This window comes from Tachysurus fulvidraco, chromosome 9 (assembly GCF_022655615.1).
Source record: "Tachysurus fulvidraco isolate hzauxx_2018 chromosome 9, HZAU_PFXX_2.0, whole genome shotgun sequence".
Taxonomy (NCBI): Eukaryota; Metazoa; Chordata; class Actinopteri; order Siluriformes; family Bagridae; genus Tachysurus; species Tachysurus fulvidraco.
In genome coordinates, this window is record NC_062526.1 from 6128718 (window position 1) to 6150050 (window position 21333).

Sequence of the window (21333 nt, forward strand, 5' to 3'; positions counted from 1 at the left end):
TGTAAACAGCCTAATTCTAGGTTTATTCTTTCTTATGCTGCCTAATGCCAGGAACTGAATCATTTGCTCACCATTTCAGATCATTTCAAGTAAAAGAGTTAAAAGAAACCATTTCTGAATCAGAACTAGTTGGATATTGAATATTTATAAATTGTTATTTTTATAAAATGTAATATATGACACAATGGATTCTCTTTGTATGTAGAAAAATATAGATCTGGCAACAAGGTCTGATTGCAGAATGTCTACTTGTTTCACCATGTTGATACGAACTATGCTGGTCTATTGGGCTTGCTACAGCATTCTAGAGAATGGCAGGAAATAGTCACACATAATTAAACCAGATGGTCAGCTTACTGTTCCACAACACACTCAGGCCAAACAGCACACACACTGGCCAACTGGCACTACTCCTAATTAATACCACAGAGTTTCCACAATAAAACTTTCCACAGTTTTTCAGACTAGTGGCTCTTCGTGCTCTTAACGTTTGCTTGAAAATATTTTGCGGATATTGATTTGACATAATTTCACAGAACAGAAGAAAACAGGTAGAAGCACTGTACAGGAGTTGTATGCTCCAAAATGTGCTGCCAACTTAGAGGTGTAATGTTAAAGAAAAATAAGGTATAATATGGATCAGACACACACATGGACACACACACACGGTCAGGAACAGGAATACACCCACACATTTTTATATTTTGTACATTGTTAGGTTGTTCTTCAATATTATCCCTTTTGTGTCTTAACAGCAAGCGATTGTTTCAAACTACAACTAATTTCTGCAGAGAAAAAGGAGTGATTCTGTATGAAAAGGCAGCTGATTCCACTTTTGGCACAGAAAATGTTCAAACAGAAATAAAAAAAAAACAGAGGTGCTAAATAGTCATGGCGAAGGATTCTAAAAAAAATGAATCATGCTGTTGACACAAAGTGAGACTCTTCACCTGGAAGATTGGCCTGTAATGAGGCTTAAAGCATGCAGTATTCCGTTGCTGTTTCACCCTTAGCCAACTCCATCACTTCTGCTGCCAGAAAGATTACATCACGGCCTGATACAAGCACTCCAATCTACTGCTGAGGCAACCAGACCAGACACAGCTAATTCAGAGGAATGAGATATGTGAAGGGAAGTAAAGAGGGAGAATAGGGGGAAGAGAGAGAGAAGAAAATGGGACGTGAATGCGGTTTATAATGTAGACCAGTGGAGATACTGTGGGTTGGAATAAAGGCAGTTGAAACCGGTTCTGGGGAAACAGCACTCTCAAGCCATGGCATGGTATTGTTTATAATCCACCATGTATCATAATGCTATTCAGAGCACAAATCAAATAGCTCTGATGTCTTTCAACATATCCAATGTGATTTACCTCTCATTGTTTTATACACTCATTGTATCATGTAAGTAAACTCCATTCCAGTTTTACAGTCCAAGATGGGACAAATGTGCAAATCAGCAGTTTTTAATATACAAGTAAAAAAAAAAATCAAAATTTTAATCAACAAATTATTTCACAATAAAAATAAAATCAGATAGAATCATGTTATAAATTGTGTATAAAAAATGTTCCTGTTCTGGTCAGACTACATGGTGTTTATGCATGTGATTGTACAAAATGCTCCTTTAATGATTTTGATATTGTAGACGCCATAGCTGTCTGTTAGGAGAAGTGCAAATTCAATGATAACGTTACTTGAGCATGAGCTGACTTTTTGTGAAACTGGGCAATGCTGAGACGCTCTGAATCAGCTGGGGGATGGAGCTCACTTCTGGGTCTGAAACAAAGAAACTAGCCTCATTCAGATCACAGTCTTAAGATCTCTCTAATTATATATATATACACCATTATATGTATAAAACATTACACACTGACCCTTTAAGCTATTTGTAATTTTTCAGTCTCTGGTGCTTTCTCACAGTGTGTATTACAAACACACAAATATATACACACTACAATGTAGTTTAACTGGATGTTTTAAAATGTAAAATCATGACTATTAAATTAAATTAATTGTGGCCTTCGCACACAACTCCATCTGAAGGAAGCGGAGCAATGTTTCCTGACATTAAGAACCACAACAACATTCAATCATGAATATCGATGAATGCTGTTCATCTACTTTATATGGAATAGAGGTAGCTAATGGTGTAACGTCATAAATCACCATAAAACCTCAACGTACGCCTCAAATACAACAATCCCAAAAACCCCTTGCGTCAGTTTATACTCATTCTGTTCTGACTGCATCAATAAAACACACTGGGATATAAACTCCATGCAGGCTAAGAAATGTGTGTAAATCCAGCAGGTCCTTCACTAAGACTGAAGGGTCACTCAGGGGTAGGGTTTTGTTGGAAAAGCTTTGTAAGTGCAGCAGAAAGGCAGCCTTGGTATACAGCCCACAAAGGGTGCTATGGAAACGTGGCTCCATCAGAACACTCAGCCATTCAGGATCCAGAGAGTCACCTAGAGAACACAGGACACTAATCATGTGACAGATCCAATCAATAATGTTCACGCTGCTTTAACACACAACATTTCTTCTAAACAGAGTCACCACCATGCAATGGTTTTAGCAACAGTGAAGTTTTTAAAATACTATAGTGGCTCATGTGACTATAGCGATAATTAAGGAAGTCAATATAGTAACTGATTGTAAGATGTAATTACCTAAATGAAGCTTGGAACAGATCCTGAGGTTCTCATAGACAGAGTCTGTATTTTCTTGTGCCCACTGATCCAGGAGCTTGTCGAGAACAGAGGATTCTGGGTATCGTTTTGCCAGGCAAAGCAAATATGGCAGCACGGTCTCAGAAATCACAGAAGGCTCCAAATACATGTTTGCATTGTCCTGCTCGTACAGACTGCTGCTTCTGAGAAGCAAAGAGAACACAAAAAAACAATGAATGTCTAATCAAAAAATGTCTAATCAGCAAATCGTTCCTTGATTCATTCATTCTGACCAGTTATTGGATTAATAAACAAGGTGAATGGTGAATTTCCTAAAGTAAACGTGGCGAGAAAAACCTGCCAGTAGATGAGATCACTAATTAAATAACTTTCTTGGCAGTAACAGCAAAAAAACTGCTAGGGAGATGTCCAGTGTTTACCACTATTTAATAAAAAAAACAAAAAAAAACAAAACAACCACCATTATGTTCCAACTGAAGAACATACGCAGTCCTGCGCTCTTGAGACTATTGGCTGATAAGCCCAAGGCTCTCATTAAGTCACAGGTCAAAGTTAACCTAGATAACATCAGTACAAATGAAACTTTCATGTATTTTTTTAAAGCTAAATTATAAATAATGCCAACTTTGCACTAGAGTAATGTTATGAAGTCCAACAGAAATCTGGTAGCTTTTAAATCAAATTTCTGCACGGTTAATAATTAGTATGACATCCATTCTTTAACTGGTTGTTTATTTTATTCATAGTGTCCATGTCTCCGATGTTTTAACCTTGTTTAGGTCATATATTATAGGCCACTGTTATATTAACTGCACTATAATAGAGCACTAAGGGCATTTACTGTATGCTGAGATGTATGCATTTTCTGGTCCTTATTAAAGGTTTAATTTTATATTGAACAGAGAATCAGTGTGTGTGTGTGTGTGTGTGTGTGTGTGTGTGTGTGGGTACACAACATGTGTGACTCACCGTGTGAGCTTTGCCTCCTGAAGTACACTTTTGAGATCCCAATTTGGCAAGTGACACACCAAAGCCTCCAAAGTGCCCTCGCTATCCCAGAATTCCTTCAGCAGCAGGTCCAGCAGAATATGCAGTGATTGGTTGCTGGAGACTGGATGAGACTTGCAGATAACAGAAGCAAAGATAGCGGTCTGGGTTCTGACTTGCTGATTCTGATCCTGCAGTAAGTGCACACCTATACTAATCAGCCTGACACACACACACACACACACACACACACACACACACACACCAATTTTTCAGTTGTTTGTGATGTTCTATCAACCTCGTACCTACAATGTAAATAGAATACATTTGATTAAGTTGCACACCGAGCTCTTGAATAGGCTGAGGGTTGTATGCTGGAAACCTGATAAGGAAACTAGAAGCCTGATAAACAATGTGAGCTTAAAATGCCACACTGCAACGTCAACGCAACAGCTAAAGTAGTGTCTTTAGAGTGACTGAAAAGATAAAGCGAGGATTTCAAGCTAAATTTTGTCCTGTACCTGTTCAGATCAGATGTTTGACCAAGTATGACTATGTCACTATGTAATAAACATAGTCTATGTAGATCTGAATAATCTGCATTGTACCTTAAAAAATGGCATAAAAATAAAAAGAATTTGGGGAAAATAAAAAAAAATCAGTACACAAACCAACCTGGTGCTGAGGGCTTTCAGAGCATTACTGCTCATCAGGCTGCTGGTCACTACAGCAGCTCCGGTCAGGTACAGAGACTGAGCACAGGCTAATCGCAGAGCTTCTGGAGCTTCAGCACATCTGTGTATTTCTAATAACACACACCAACGTTGCAGTATAGCCATGTCTGTGCTAAGAGACAGAAAATCACAACATATTTGTACTGATCAATTCTGCCCTTAAAACAGTTAAATCCTAAACAGTTAACTGATTTTTTTCCTTTCTTTTCAAGGTGCAAATTGCTGTTTTCCTTTCTTTCAATCTCCTTAAGCAGCTTGACTAGTTGCACCCCCTTGTGGGGAATCTTCTACCTTGTAAAACATGAATCAATGTGTGAGACATCTTTTGTGTGTTTTTGTGATCACTGTGAACGAGAGACAGCGCTCGACCTGTTTCGGATGAATAAGAAAAGGATAGAAGACAAGTCACCTTGGAGAAAGTAGCAGAGACAGAACACACAAGGTCTGAGAGAGGAGCTCTGGTCCTCCTCGGCTTCCTTCTAAATCCTCCAAGAGGAGTTGCACACACTGATGCAGCACTTTTTCTTCAAGCTTGAATACGAGAGGCTGAGACGTTGTTACGCTCAACACGTCTGGGGTCATGACTTCCACCAACGCTGAGAAGTATGCTACCTTGTACTCAATATCTTGATCCATGAGCGCCTGTGTCAGACTGGCCTGCACATACAGAGGATATACAACGTTATAGCTAAGCTGTAGATATGGATTTGAATACATGGGTTAAGGATATTTGAGTTTAAACTCTCAATCTTCTGATCGATTGCCCAAAATCTGGACCACAGATTCACCACTTCCCTACATCCCCAGAAGATATTGCACCATTTCTAAAAGGTCTGTAATGTTTCAGCACATAAAGCCCGTTCACAACATACAGAAATGATAGAAACACTGTGGAGCAAGATGGACTGTTACCTACCAGGTTTTATTCTGAAGTGCTTAGTGAAAAACAGAGCTGATTTCAGGTAAATCGATACTTTATCGTTGTTATTATAGCCGTCGCTATTAAAGCCGAGCGGAAACTTGTGACGTAGATTCTTTTGTACTTCAGAGTGTACTGAACACAATTGCCATGCCTAAATTCCCTAATCAACTGAGAACATGAGCGGTAGATCAATGGTCACCAACGGTGATTTACAACAGTCTGAATTTCCTTTCATTGTGCATGTTAAATAATAAACAGAAGCAACATACCAAATGCCAAGTGAGTTAAGGCTTTGTCAAATGTCAAGTAAAGAATATAAAACATGACATCATATGCTGTTGCAATAATCAATAACAAGGTGGTATAATGTGGCCCACAGCAAAGCAGAGTTACCCTTAACACCATGAATGTTAGGCCTAATGTTTAATGTCAAGTGTTATGTTGTGAAAACTATGATGGTTCATAAGGCAAATTCACATGTTACTGAGAAGCCAAATATTCACCTGGAGAAGCTTCACCAGCTCGTGCTGTAGGCAGCTCCCTCTCCAGCTACGCCTTTCTTTTACCCACATGACCAAAGCGAGACGAGTAACCGCACTCCCACTGACTAGGACAGGCCAAACCTTCCACACCCAGTCAGGGTCGTCACACAGGTAATGCACAGCAATTTGGTGGAAGGAGGCGGAACCAAGCTGAAAAGACATGATATAGTGAGTGAGTGAGTTCTAACTAAAAATTCAGAGTAAATTCAATGTGAAAGACATCTTTGACAATCATGAGTCGAAGAGGTCAGGATTTTAAAATGAATCCCTTTGCTGTGGGGAATGATCTTGTTGGAATCTATGTAAAGCCATTTAAAGTTTTCATTCATAATCTTTCTGCAGGTAAAATGAAGACATAACTGTACTTCTAAAGTGCGTGGAGTCCTATGAAGTTCCTCCATAAGAAGAGAGCCGATGTTCATGAGGAAAGCCTTCGAGCAGTTCTCTCTCAGCAGGCCCAGTACTGTCACATACGCCTGGCGTACCAAAGGGCACCTCTGCTCATGGGATGCCAGCCAAATTCGGACCTCCATGGCCTCCACCACGCCACATAGAGAGGATGGGCGAGGGCTAGAGCGAGGCACACAATACATATATTTACATTTGGCACTTGAAATCCTCACTGACATGAGAATATGTACAGTTATGTAACTAGTGAGTGGAAAGATGATTTTGCTTTAACTGAAGTTCTCACTTGTCAGCATGAAGGACTCTGTTCAGGATGGCCTTAATCTGTAGGAGTTGGCCATGCATGCGGTTGTGACAGCTTGGGCTACTCGACTTCTCTGGCAGCTCCTCCACCACTCTCAGTACACTTTCCACACACTCTGTAGGTGGTATCATAGCGACCAGGGCTTGGGCCGACATCGCTCTCACCCCATATACCGGGCTAGCAGCTAGCTGGAGCAGCGGAGGCAGGAAGTCTGACAGAGCTCTGTTACAAAAAAAAGCAAAAAAAAAAATCACTCAATAGGCCATAATCCAATTAACCCATTATATCCTCATTTCCTCCTACAGAGTGTAGTGACCTAAGAGTTAAATAGATTTCTGTTCATCAGGACAGACATTGCAGGCTTACGATGGGCAGTTTGGTGCCAATTACAATGCAAATTTATAATGGCTAATATAACCTAACCTACTGATATGGTTCTTTATAAAATAAACACAATCATATCTTCATCAATAAATCCAAATTTGTTTCCAACCATAAGTTTGCATGTCCCATATTCACACTAAAATCTACAGTACATGCCTTCATTTGCATATTTAAACATAAAGACTCTTAAAAAATGATGCCACACTATAACTAATTTTTATAATTCGCATTAACAATATATAATTAACAAAAAGTCGTACTGCGTTTGCTCCTGAGCTCCAGGCTGTAGTTTGGCCAGCAGGGTCAGGACTGGGTAGAGAGAGGGGTGAAGGCTCAGTCTGCCTTCATGAAGGTCTGTGGCTGCTCTTTCTAAAGCCTCCTGGAGGAAGGGCTTTAATGCAGGATAATGCTTAAAAAAGGCAGGGGAGGACATGCCATATTGGGCAGAGACATCTTCACCAGCAGGCCTCTGACCCAACATCCTGGAGCAGAGAGAACCTGGGGGATGAGGACCATGGTAAAATGTAGGTATGGCAAAATATCCAAGATGAAATAAAAATCTCTATGAAATGATATAGCGTTGGAAACCAAGGATATATTCATGTCTAAAACATGAATATATCCGTATATTAAGAGTTGATTAAACGTAGATACTGTAAAGCTGTAGTGCAGCGTTCCTCATGGCCCAACAAGGAGAGCTGAGGAGTGTGAGTGACAGCATGGTGATCTCAGGAGCATACTGAAGAATGGTCAACCCCAGACTGGAGCCTTTCACAAGTGCCTGAATTGTGTGAACTGCACAAACCTGGTGGGAGAAGCGAGTAAAAAGACCCCAAAAAACCTCTGTCTGTATGTAAATAACTCAAAATAAATAAAAGGTAGGGGGTGTACCTGGGGCAGATCAAGGGTCTGGTCCCAGTTCTGGGGCAGTGGAGCTCCAGCTATCTCCAGCAGTGTGCTGATGGTTTGGGCCAGCAGTGGGTGAGAGGTGCTGCTCTCCTCTGCTGCTAACACACCGAGAATAAGCATCGGCAGACCCGCTGCCCGTCTAGTCACCGACGTGCCCCGGGGAGTCTGAAGGACACACAGACCCTGAAAAACAGATTTACAATGGGATAGAAAGGTAAGCACAAAATAGAGATGGAATCGTAGGGGTACTAAAAGGAAATATTCCCCTTCACCACCAAAATAATTTTCGGGAAAATTCAAACTGCACTTAACCAGAAATTAAATTATTTTCGTGTTTTAGTACCTGCTGTAGAATGTGGTTTGGGATTTCTCTGAGCTTTGGGTCAGAGCTGGTAAGAAGTGCAGTGCAGAATTTAGTGAATCCAATGCAGCAGCCTTCCACTGCCCCCTAAAGAGACAAACCGAGTAAAACATTGTAGGTCTTATTGTGCTTCTGGAAAAATAAAAATGTTTTAAAAATGAATTAAATGTTTTTCATTCACAGAGCTGCTTACCCAGTGCCGACATTTAAGGATAATGTCCTTAAACACGTTCGAAGCCTTCTGTAGATCTTCTACAGTTAGCAGTGTTTTGTCCTTATGAGGGAGTGATTGAATCCTCTCAACCAGCGAGCCGAGAAAAATCCCTATCTCCTACCCAGGAAGAGAAACATATACAATACGTAAACATATACAGACATGTGCTAGTGAGGGTCAAAAATCAATTCTAAGTTACTAATCATTTTTTAAATGTGTTGTTTATGGAGTGGTTTCAACATGGCTTCATCTCCAGAAAAACAGCGTTTTAGTTTCAGTAGCCACGATGCTGCCCGATGAACTCCAAAAACAATCTTGTATAATGGAAGCCTTGCACAAATGTTGGTCTCCCTGGACTTCCTGTACCTTTAGTGTAACCCAGCAGCAGGTCAGCACCAGACTGTGCTCTTCTGATAGCAGCACGTTCTCTTCTCCGTCATCATCCACTTCCGCTCCACTACGCCCGATCAGAGAGCTGATGGCGTTTCCCATATCGCAGAATGAAGGCGGGACTTCTGCAAGACAAACACAAATAAAACCTCACTAGAGCAAAAAATATATATATATTGGGCTAATTATTCAAATCAAGCATCAGTGACGTACTATGCACGAGAAGTCCAAGCATTTGTAATAATAATACGGTAAACACCAAATTAAACATGATATTGAACGAATTAGATTATTTCATACGATTCATTTTTAGTCTGTGTCTTATTGTTGACTTATTCAATCGGAAGTTACCAGGGGTGGGCGGTTAATGACAAAGACAAATGACGTTAATTGGCAGTTTCAAGGTGCTCAAAAAACTTAGTTGTCTAAATTTGGTGGTATTAAGTCAGAAGTCATATAAAGTAGCTCAAAATGTTGAGAAAATAAACCAGAGAGAAAGAGAGAGAATAGCGATACACTTTTGAGTTTGAACAGATTGGGGCACAAATAGCTGAAGCTTAAGTTTATAATATAAGTCATTACATCATGTCTCCCTCTAGTGCTTACTCAACAAATAAATAACCAATACATTTATAGAAGCAAGTTGTTTATATTTATTTATTTATTTATTACTTTATGCTGATCCCTTTAAGGGTCCCCACATCAGATCATGACCCTTCCTCACACAATTCTTTCCAATATATCCAGGTTTAGGATGGGCACCGGGAGCACGCTGTCTCAAGTCAAATCAAAATTGTCATGCTAACCACATGACAGTACAGTATACAGTGAAAAGAATCAAACATTCCTCCAGGACTATTGTGCTTAATAAAATGTAGAGCTCCTTCAAAATGTCTCGTGCAATCCCAGCGGTTGTGAATCGAACCCAGGCTGCGGTGGTGGAAGCCAAATAGTAAAAGCAACATTTCTTTTAATGTACGAATTGTGCACTGATGCCACGACAATGCATGTACCTTTGTCCTCCATGTTCTGATCTCCGTATAACACACCGAGCAGCAGCAGTGTGATATTTTCCAGCAGCGAGAGCATTTCTGCTATCATACTACCATCTAAAGCTTCAGCCAAAACCCCAGGCACATCCAGGATACACTTGTGAACAGCACTGACTGCACCTACAGCCGTTCGGTTAAACACACATAGTAGACATGAAGAGAAACACATACGCAGTCCTGCAGGCTACAATTACATTAAGAGAACATATGAATCATGTTACCATGTAGAGGTGAGCAGCGAGCGGCGAGTAACATGTCCTGTTTGGTGGTCAGGTGCTGCTTCTCCAGACTCTGCAGAAGGTGTCTGATCAGCCTGACTGACTGCATGTCATCGTGCTTCAGAGCCTCTGGCACCACACCATCCAGAGACATACGCCTTGAACAAAGATAATAACAAAGTCTCAAAATAATGAGGGTTTATTTATTTAGGATGATTTCTCAGCAGGTTGCCAGATACAAACCAGCAGGTTGCCAGATTTTGTGATTTTTTTTTTCATACATCACAACAAACTAATCATCCTACTAAGTTGATATTGAACTCATTGTTGATTATTTAGCTACAACAGCACACCCCAAAGTGTTTATTCCATATACATGACAATTACCATTTATTTAAAGCATTAAATCATTGACATATTATACTTCTGATCCATTTAGTTAAGTTTAATGCAGTGGAATATGTGAAATGTGGATATGTTCCTGTTTACACTTTCTAACAGCTGAACAATTGTTCTTTCACCAGTCTCTCTCTCTCTCTCTCTTTTTAATAAAATAAAAGAAGCAGTAAGTCCTGAGGTAAAGAAAAAATTCTGTCTGAAATCTTATTTCATTCCTGTTAAATAAAAGTCTATTAAAAATAAAAAGAACATTTACCACAGCAAGGTACTATATATGCTTTTCATTGTTAAATAACACATTTTAATTTATAGAAAGAATTAAAACAAGTGCGTTATTATAAACCTGTGATATACCTTGGAGTCAGCACTAATACCGTCTGACTAATTAGATTTAAAGACGCAACAATGCTGTTGTATAAGATATGAAGCCTTTCTTGACTTTTTCTGCTCTGAATTAGACTTCATTTCTTTTTAAAAAGCGTGTCAGTGAAGGTACGGATGTATCGAAGTCTTAAAAACAGGAAGAAATTGCTGTAACAAGTAGCAAATAAGAAGCAGAGATGTACATGCTGCATGTTTTATTACACTTTGGTCAGTTTGATGGAAAGCCCTTATATACACTAAAGCATGAATCTATTATTTAGTAAAATAAAAAATATTTTTACCCTGGTGGGGTAAAAAGTTTTTAAAAAGTATACTAACGTACTTCTGTAGCAGAAGTTTGAACATCAGAGCCCCCATCTGGGCCTCCTGAACACGTGGGCTGTGCAGACGTCTCTGTGCTCGGCTAAACAGCGCGATGGAGACATCGGACTCGAGACACGGCGGGAAAAATCTCACCAGCAGCTCAGCCGCATGCTCACGGATCTACGGACGAGAGATGACAGATGCTAAGTCACAGGGCATGAAGACCTCATAACAAAACTTCGAATTTGGAAACTTGTTACCTCATTGGTCGCATCCTCCAAACAGCCAATCAGGACCAGCTGTCTCGACCGACAGTAAAAATCCCACTTTCTTCTTTCTCTTGCGCAGTTGATCAGCTCAGACATGTTTGCTGAAAATAAATACATTTGAGATGCCGATCACGTCGCTACAGTAAAATGAAAACAAGAAGCTTGTGAGCTCCGATAAAGCTTCTACCTGGTGGTTGACCCTTCTTCCTGTCTGGACTCCAGGAGTCTGAGCAGGTTTCCAGAATTGCAGCTAGCAGCAGAAGAGCTGTCTTCTTCCTCTGGAAGCTGTTTCCAGGAGCCAGGGAGGCCAAAGGCAACTGTGCCAGCCAGTCAATAAAATCTGAGGATATTTACAGATGCAGAAATATTTATTCAAATATGCAATCATGGTTTTTATTCTAGACAATGCTGAAAGTGAGAATATTCTAAACGCTAAACTGGACACAGTTTATACAGACAAACGGTATGATAGAAAATAATTTACAAACATCCGTCATATAGAAACGAGTGTCCGTACCAACGCCTTGTTCAAGCTCCTTCTCTTCTTCCTTTCTCAGACCTCTTTTACTTTTTTGACCTTTGAGGCTTGCCATACAACTGTCCCGAATACGCACAAGGAATTTCCTGACCGCAGCCTGGAGGTGCTGACGAAACTGAGACGACTCACTGTTCAGATTCAAAGGAAGAAAATCTCTCACTGCTCCATATTCTACGGCTGATGGAGGCTCTTTAGTCTTGGGGCTGCAGCAGATAAGACTGAATGCCGCTATGCGCACGCTAGCATCCAGAGACGACAAGGCTAGCTGGAGGGTTTCCAAGTTGCTCTCTGAATTCCAAGATAGACACCCGCTGACTGTTCGTTGGGCGCTCATGATACAAACCCATGCTTGTAGGTGCCCCGGGGCAACAGGGTCTAGAGCAGCTAGCATTGTGTCAAACGCTCCTGGGAAACTGCATAGGGTGCAGGGCAGGAGGTAGCTAGAGGCGTTTCTCTGAATAAGAGTGACATCAGAGGTCAGAGCTATCAGGATTGTTGCTTGCCATCGCTGGACCCAGTGAGAGGCCAGGTGTAGCTCAGTGGGTGGAGCTTCCTTCACCGCATTAGCGTTAAGTTCCCGTCTTTGCTCCCGAAGCAGCAACTTGTAGATCTCAGAGGCACAAGGTGCAAGGTGATTGGTGGAAAGGCACTTATAGATATGAGAAGGAAGAGCAGGATACTGTTCCAGGACCTGGAATAGTGAGTATAACAGAAATGAATATGATTTACATACACAGTGGGTTTTTGGGTGAGTGCTTATTGTTGTTCTCTCAATGCAGAGGGAAAATGTGTCAAAATTCTTATCACACAAAACAGGAGAGGCAGTGGATAGGGCTCAGGTCAAAAAGTGCTGGAATATTCCGCTTTCTAAAAAGGTGACCGACAGACAGACAGACAGACAGACAGGTGGCAGAGACAGATATACAGATAGACAGCTGATAAAACTGACAAACAACAGTCAGACAGATGAGAGAAAAAAAGAGAGATATGGACAACTAAACCAAGTGAGACAGATGAAGATGGACAGACAGACATCGGACAACACACCAGCCTACACACACAGACAAACAGGTAGACGGACATTCAGAAAAACTGACTGAGAAAGAGAGAGATGGGTAGACTGCCAGTCACAGACAGAGACAGACAGGTCAGACAAACCGGAAAATAATTAGACAGATAGATGTTAGACAGATAAATAGATAGATAGATGTTAGACAGACAGTTAGATAGATAGATAGATAGATAGATAGATAGATAGATAGATAGATAGATAGATAGATAGATAGATAGATAGATAGATAGATAGATAGATAGATAGACAGACAGACAGACAGACAGACACACACAGCAACCAATGACAATTGTAATAAAATGATGATTATGTAATGCTTTAACTGATGCACATGGCACAACACCACTTCTACCTTGTCTGTACCCATGTACGGCAAGAGGGCTCTGAGAGGCGAGTACTTGGCCCTGGAATCCCACGGCAGCTCCGCAACCCTGTGCAGTAAGTTCACATAAAGCCGTTTCTCAGCTTCTCCAGAAAGCCGACAGTCCAGCTCGTAAATCTCCAGAAACAAACTGAATGCAGTGCGTACTGATTCAGACACACCCTCAATCTACACAAGATGGGAAATGATATAACTGTAGATATATCTCAAACAGGGTGAAATCTGGTAGTGGTAACTGCAATATAAATACACACTGATCAGCTTCTTTATTTGTATAGCACACCCACATAACCCAGGCTTTACCGGGCTCTCTGCATTGTCCCAAATGATTTGTGTTAGTTTGACTCTTAGGGTTGAATGTTCTCCAAGAAAAAGACCACCGGAGAGCTCCCTGATCTCGAGCAGGCTTTCTTTCACACTTTTCAGCCACAAGATAAACACTGCAATCAAAAAACTGTAATATGTCACTTTCATGAAGAAAATCCATGCAGTTATAAAATCATACACTTTTATAATGTACAAATTCTTCTCCAGATTAGAGCACCTTGAAACACATAGTAGTGACAGTCCCGTTTCTCTCTGAGCAAATCTGAGACAAGAGGAAATAGCCCGTCTAGGAGGAGGCAGGTCTGTGAGGCAGGAAGAAATAGTGAGAAGAAAAAAAAAGAAAAAGGAAAATAGAAAACAAAATAATAAAACTGACAAATTCTAAGGAAAAACACATACGACATGTAGATTTGGACTTTTATAGAAAGGGGAAAGAAAAGGAAGGGAAGGGGAGAGAATGAAGAGGAAGGGGAAGAGGATGAAGAGGAAGAGAAGGGGAAGAGGACTAGAAAGGGAAGAGGACGAGAAAGGGAAGAGGACGAGAAGGGGAAGAGGACGAGAAGGGGAAGAGAAGAGGAAGGGGAAAGATATAAATTTAAATGGGAAAATAAGTATATTGTCGTCAGGACAGAACAGGAAAGAAAAGATGCATAGTGGGCAGCATTTTTATGTTATGGAAGCATCTGATGTCTAACTTTATTCAGTGCATGCTGTACCTGTTGGCCTGTACTTTGTTCAACGAGGATGTCCTTCCTCAAGCAGGTCAGGAGTCCTCTGGATACACTGAGTCTGTCAACTCCATCATATGCTCTGGGAAAACAGTCTACCTGTAACTGGCCTACTGTTAACCTACACTGCTCTGCACACACACACACACACACACACACACACACACACACACACACACACACACACACACACACACACACACACATTATCATCAACTCAGAGAATGTGATACGGAAAACGTATACAGATACTGTATACACACAACCGACTCTATACTCTTGACTCTCTTGTAAAGTCGGTGTTTATATACACAGATGCTCACCTGTGCAGGTCACCTGGAGTAAACTGGAGGCTGATGTAGTTCCGCTCTTAGTGTCAGGTGCTACAGAGATCAGCATGGCCACAGCGGTGCCTGCTAACAACCGTGTGTCCCTATTACAGACCTGACAAACACAATCTATCATGACCTGTCATGATCACACATTCTTTACAGAAGTGTAGTAGAAATAAAATATATCATAGAGCAGTAGAAACTCCCAAAGCTTACATCCTGGATATTTCAGTGACAAAAGCACTCACCTCTCCTAAGATAATATTCATAAGGAATCCCAGAATCTCCCTCATATGAAGGTTGTCTTTCTGATCCGAAAAGACCAGAGGCACCACTTGCTCGGGAAGCAGCTGGAACACTTGCAGACACACCTGGAAAACACCCGAAGATACACAACTGTCGCTGCATAAAACCGAATTGTCCAAAAATGACACCAATGCTGACCTTGACCGCCTGATAACACAGAGCACCGTCTCTTGCTTCTTCTTTCATAATGTCAGGTAACATAATGGTGATTTTACACAGCAGAGATGAAAACATTAGTCTTAGACCTTCTCGGCCCATCGTGCTCTCCTCCAGGAACATACACACTGTTTGTGATAAGCAAGACAAAGCTTTATTCAAAGTCATAGCGGTCAGAACTATGTATATAAAGTATAAATATATACGCATATTATATGTATGCATAACAGTACTACAAATACTATTACAAATAGTAACCATAAAATAGCAGTAGACATTAGTGTAAAGTTAACAATGTTTAGTTACCAACCTATTTGAAGGTCCTTTAATGACAACACCTAGAAAAGAAATGATAAATCTGTGAATACACCAGGTTTCCAGTTTAGTGAAAAATTAAGCAGAACAAACCATCCTCTAGCAGATCCTTAATTCTGACCTGCTCCTGGTGGAGTAGACTGTGAAGACATTGTTGGACCTCTTCAAATACTAAAGACTTGTTGGTCTGAGCTAGGTGTTGCAACATCTGTTTTAACACACATCAAGACTAGAATGAGCAGTCAGGCATTCTTCAGTCCCTGCACGTAAACCGAACCAATCTTAACAGTAACATGTGCCGTGTTGTACAAGAATCTCCAAGAAAAGTCGTGCTGTAACCTGGTCTACTTTGCGGCAGGCTGATGAGGATGTGTTCACCGCATCCAGCTGTGATGACAGTAGGAGCTGAATGAGACACCTGTGATTTTCGGACCTCAGCGACCGCAGCAGGGGCGGTGCGATTTTCCTCAGCATCTGCAATGCCTCCTCAAGGGAGCGCTCTTTAAACCGTTTTGTTGTGCTACTGTTGGCAGAAAGACAGCTAAAATTGAATTTCATCAACACTGCAATGTTTTACATTTTTTGCCCCATTGTCTTCACATTTTAGTCACGCCAATTCTGTGGCTAAGAACTGGGAAGGGAAAAGATAGTTTGTGGTTCCTCTAAGAACTGCGAAGCTAGTCTGTTACTTGATGAACCATCCACAAACTGCATATAAATGATAGCATTGTACACAATATACCAGACTTTCTACAAGAAGATACAGGTCTAGTTCACAAGAGTTATTCATACAAGCTAAACTTCTGCCAGAGAGTCTGGTATGGCTAGATATGGGCGTGTGGTAGCCTATTGGTTAAGGTGTTGGGCGACTAATCGGAAGGTTGTGAGTTCGAATCCCTGGTCCACCAAGCTGCCACTGTGGGGCCCTGAGCAAGGCCCTTAACCCCTTAATTACTCCGTTGTATAAAAATGAGATAATAATGCTGCAAATGTATCAAAACGTTTCAAAACATACCTTTATTACATGATAAACTAATGAAACTACCTTATAAAGTCAATATGTCATATGACGAAAAAATGAATCGGTTCCGAATAAGATTCGAATGAGCCGAATCACTAAATGAATCTTTCACGTTCTCATTTGAATTGCATGTCTACAATCCTGAACCGCCACACTATCAGAATTAAACTGTTAATATCGCTGATTTTAGCAAAACCGACACGAAATAAAAATTAAATGATGATATATTTAATGTCAGACGTCCACAGTAAGTCTGAGGTGTTTAATATGTATTAGATAGTATGCATTACCACCGACCTTGCACACTCTGTGAGCCTTTCCAAAAATATTTCTAGCTTCTCTTTGACATCTTGCCGTAAATCAGATTCTAAAACAAACGAAGTGAAAAGCGTTTCCATCTTAGTTTCATCTAAAACGTGAGAAATCATTGTCGCATAACTTGTCTACTCTACAGCTTAAACGTGCTATCACCGGGCCGTATCCTAAATACACACTCACTCCCTGTTTGCATCCACTACCTACAGTGTGAAATAACCTGACCCTACGCACTATGTAGTGTAGATGGATATTATTTGCGATCGAGCCAAGCTTACTCTCTAGCGCCCTCTACCTCCTATAATGACATTACAGTTCGTGCTAAAAACGGGAAACGAGCTAGCTTATAAATATTAGATTAAAGTATCTAGATGCTAGTCATAGTGAGTTATTATTTTGCATGGATAGGTGACACTTTACACGCCAAAATAAAACGTTTAGTCGGTTAAAGTATTGCACTTGTATTCAGTTAGATAGCTAATAGTGCATAGCCATCTTAGCATCTAGCTAGCCAGTTAGCAAGTATGTATCTTTTGTATACAATTCTAGCTGCACTTGTGTGTTTCCTTTTAATGAAATGGATGAAACGTAGAAGGTTTTGCATGGATGTAAAAAGGCTGGACGGGAAAACAGTTCTTATAACCGGTAAGCTGGGAAATACCTTAGGACTAATTGACAAAAAGGCCGAATTTCAAATTGTCGCCTACTTTCTATATTCGAGCACTACATAGGGGGTGAAATAATGACGTCAGCAGACTAAGTAGTGCACTATGCTTCAATAAGGGGTGGTTTTAAACCCAGCCATTGCAGTGAACCTTTAAATTTTTGTATTTAAATAATTTTTATATATATATATATATATATATATATATATATATATATATATATATATATATATATATATATATATAAAACCATAAGTCTGTGTGTGTGTGTGTGTGTGTGTGTGTGTGTGTGTGTGTGTGTGTGTGTGTGTGTGTGTGTGTCACTGAATGGTTCTTTCAAACCAGTACAGAGAGAAAAAAAAAATCATGATTTTACTTTTCACAAATACACAAATATATGCATTATTAGTGTTGGATTATGCTAAATACCTAATAAAGTTATGTTTATTTAATTTGTTGATTTGCTTCCCTTTTTCAGGTGGTAATTCTGGCATAGGCAAAGAGACAGCTGTGGCTTTGGCACTAAGAGGAGCACGAGTCATCCTCGCCTGTAGGGATGAAGACCGAGCAAGGAAAGCTGTGCAGGAGATCAAGCACCGGAGCCACAACATGAACGTGCTCTTCATGGAGGTAGACCTGGCCAACATGAGGTCCATAAGAGAGTTCTGCAAGAAGTTCTTGCAGAAAGAGAAGAGGTTGGATATTCTCATCAATAACGCAGGTAAGGACGATGGACAACTCACCTTCTAGACACAGTTGTCTCATGTCTGATGTCCTTTACATCTAGAATTTTTCTTTTTTCCGATGATGCTGTTGATCACTAATAAATTTGCCATCTGTGATTTACACCATTGACATCAAGGCCACAGAGGGTTCATACAGACATGATGTGTGTAATAAAGCTGGAACTGCTTTAGGTTTCTGAAGACAGTGTTGGTGAGCATATAAGAAGCTGTGTAGTTCTGAACGATCCTGTTTTTTTTTTCTCTCTCTCTCCAGGTGTTCCCAGTGTCCTGGACTGGACCGATGATCATTTTTCCTTGTGCTTTGGTGTTAATCACTTGGGTCACTTCCTTCTGACCAATCTTCTGCTGCCGCGGCTTAAGGAGAGCACACCGAGCCGTGTCATCACCCTCACTTGCTCCAGCTATAAGTACCAGAGACTGGACTTCCAGGATCTTAACTACAACCTGTTCCCTTTCTTCACCTACAGCCGCAGCAAACTGGCAAATATCTACTTCACCAAGGAGCTGGCTCACATGATGGAGGGCAAAGGAGTCACGGCCTACGCTGTGCATCCTGGTGATACGAATATATACGCTCTCTCTCACACACAGACTTCTGTTAAATGTAGTCCATTCCTGTGCTAAACAATTGGCCCCTTCAAGAAAACGGGCAAATATAATTGTACGAATGATTGATGATGATTCTGAAGGGTGATAGTCTTTATAGAGAGCATATAGATAGCTTCTGTGCCAGAACAGACAACAGTAATTTACTGTCTAGAATAATGAACTATATATACAGTCAGCATAGAAAGTAGTCAAATATAATAAATGTTAGGGTTCATGTAGCTGTAGATGAGGCAGAAAGCAAATCCACAGATCATTGATTATTTTATTTTAACATTTTTTACTGCTTCAAACGTAGGTATACAGAACAGTAGGAGTGTGTATTTACTTATTATATTTGTACTTCATCTTAGCTCTTATCCTCTTTGCAGGTTACGTGCAGAGTAACTGGACATGTCACTATTCGTTCCTGTACCAGCTCTTTATGAAGGTGATCATGTTTATGTTTTTTGTGCCGTGCGAGGCGGGGGCACAGACCGTCGTGTACTGTGCTGTATCGGACGAGGTCACGGCTCATAACGGGGGCTACTTCAGCGACTGCAGACCAGCCACATTAAAACCTTATGCCAAGGACAGCGGTGTGGCCAAAAAGCTCTGGGAGGCCAGTGAGAGATTGGTCAATCTCGCCTGATTCAAAGAGCTGAATAGATTTTTTTAAACAAATATGTATAAATATGATTATTTATGAAGTATGTGTGTAATTTTTTTTCTTAAGTGTTCAATTTATGCTGTGAACTACCTGCCTCCTGCTAAAATACAAAATACAGTTTATTAAGTGTGCTGTATGTTTTTCCCCCCTGATAGATTGTTATTCAATACACACATGATTCACTCTAATAATAATAATAATAATAAACACATGAAACATTCACAGAATCCTTCAGTATTTAAATCTTCATTTTTATTTAGAACACTTGAACACATTTCCTTAAGTCAGGTAACACATAGCAAGTTTGTAGAACAGAGCAACAATAAGAGTAAGAATAATCCGAGAAATAAAAGAGTTTAATATCTTATACAGGAACCCAAAAGTGACAAGGGGCTACCGTGAAGACTTCTGAGCAACTAGGTGAAACGGAAGAACAACAGGGAATTAGGAAAAGAGTGAAACAATACGGTACTGAAACAACCGAGTCGAGTGTTTGTGTTGTCAGTGCAGGTTGATATCACTACTTATTTCTCATCACGTTAAACTTCTTGGCCATTTCTGATGACCGAGCGACTCGAAAGCGAATACATCTCGACTTCCCTGATGAATAAGAGCAGCTGGGATTTCACTCCACAGGTCTAAGTGTATTAAACGCAACCACTAGAATTAACTTCAGCGTCTATTCAAAAGAGTAGCTCGATTATTCGTTCCGAACTCAAACCCGATCCTCAGTTCTCTTCCCGTAGGTTCAGATGCGTCGGTCACCTGCACTGACAACTAGGAGCTTGAATATAAAAGCATGCCTTGAAATATTATCACCAATTTTTATAATCTCAATCTCATCAGTGTTTTTCCCACCTTTCGTTTACATAATCTTCATTCAAAGACAAAAATATTTTTATGCACTTACAAAGCTTGGAAAATAGATAAGAGAAAGGTTTAGTTAACCAGCATTCAATAGAAAATGAAAATAACAAAAAGAAAAGAAAAGAAAAAGAAAGAGAAGGAACACCAAACTTCGTGTTTGAGTGAATTGTCATGCAAAGAAAGTCCGGCTAAAACTCTAGTAAACTGCCGCTTTAATACTGTGTGTCCTTTTTAATAGTAATAATGTATATCACTTATTTTACATGATTATTTTCAATGGTAAACACACAAAGAAGAACATTAGTACATTTTACATGCTGTTTTGTTATTATTATTATTTTTTTTTACATTTTTTTTATTTTTAATTTTTTAAATATTCAAAGAGTGAACTGGTGGAGGGAACTTTTTATAGCACACATATAAACATATGTACTAGTCTCATATCACTTTGTGTCAAGACAAGAGACAAGATGAAGAGACCATCCAGAGTGGGACATAAATAGCTCGGAAATACACCTGGCTCCAAGCACAGCGCTAGAGTTAAAACAGATACCCAGCTTGATTGCCTTCTGGGGTCGCTCCAGTTCATAAATAGGACCGCTTTTAAACGATTCACTGTATGATCTCTAAAAGGGGCTTTGGGAAAAAAAGTGCCCATCAAAAGCTGTAAAGCTCAGTGATAATATTCACTACACCATGAAAATAAAATGAGGTCGTGAGTGGAAAAAAAAGGCTGTACAAAGGACAGAAGTTAAAAAGCATGACAAAAAAGTGAGATAAGAGAGATAAATAAATAAATACATAAATAAATAAATACAACCTGAGGACACAA

The 21333-nt window shown here is 40.1% G+C and overlaps 3 protein-coding genes across 56 annotated transcripts in view; 1 reads left to right on the plus strand and 2 right to left on the minus strand.

The window, feature by feature from the left end:
• Positions 1-1363: 1363 nt before the first annotated feature.
• si:ch211-225b11.4 (thyroid adenoma-associated protein homolog) lies at positions 1364-17206 on the minus strand. Of its 4 annotated transcripts, XM_047819074.1 has the most exons (31): positions 16951-17206; positions 15972-16155; positions 15754-15840; positions 15628-15655; positions 15300-15445; positions 15104-15226; positions 14847-14967; positions 14512-14654; positions 14013-14097; positions 13772-13908; positions 13439-13636; positions 11994-12705; positions 11664-11816; positions 11468-11577; positions 11227-11387; positions 10125-10279; positions 9865-10023; positions 8828-8976; positions 8441-8578; positions 8230-8334; positions 7869-8069; positions 7632-7782; positions 7238-7475; positions 6576-6815; positions 6247-6451; positions 5843-6031; positions 4827-5074; positions 4359-4529; positions 3666-3905; positions 2676-2878; positions 1364-2471 (listed from the first exon to the last, which is right to left on the minus strand). In XM_047819074.1, the coding sequence occupies exons 1-31, from the start codon at positions 17079-17081 to the stop codon at positions 2233-2235; spliced, it is 5550 nt and encodes a 1849-aa protein (XP_047675030.1). In that variant the 5' UTR covers positions 17082-17206; the 3' UTR covers positions 1364-2232. The 4 variants fall into 4 exon arrangements, 3 of the variants coding, with proteins under 3 accessions (XP_047675030.1, XP_047675031.1, XP_047675032.1); XM_047819075.1 differs by lacking the exons at positions 15300-15445; positions 16951-17206 and having other exon boundaries at positions 15104-15251; positions 15972-16113; XR_007143987.1 differs by lacking the exons at positions 1364-2471; positions 2676-2878 and having other exon boundaries at positions 3769-3905; positions 4359-4524.
• Positions 16772-19834, plus strand: si:dkey-174n20.1 (uncharacterized protein LOC796174 homolog). Of its 2 annotated transcripts, none has more exons than XM_027163032.2 (4): positions 16772-16900; positions 18112-18354; positions 18633-18935; positions 19357-19834. In XM_027163032.2, exons 1-4 carry the CDS (start codon positions 16870-16872, stop codon positions 19614-19616), a joined length of 837 nt encoding a protein of 278 aa, XP_027018833.1. In that variant the 5' UTR covers positions 16772-16869; the 3' UTR covers positions 19617-19834. The 2 variants fall into 2 exon arrangements, with proteins under 2 accessions (XP_027018833.1, XP_027018832.1); XM_027163031.2 differs by lacking the exon at positions 16772-16900 and adding an exon at positions 17261-17613 and having other exon boundaries at positions 19357-19833.
• Positions 19835-19864: 30 nt separating this feature from the next.
• Positions 19865-21333, minus strand: part of camk2b1 (calcium/calmodulin-dependent protein kinase (CaM kinase) II beta 1) — a 70801-nt gene continuing 69332 nt past the window's right edge. For all 50 annotated transcript variants that reach the window (XM_047819081.1, XM_047819080.1, XM_047819082.1 and 47 more), the window contains one exon: positions 19865-21333. This exon is cut by the window's right edge and continues 1866 nt beyond it. The gene's annotated coding sequence lies outside the window, so the exon portion shown is untranslated.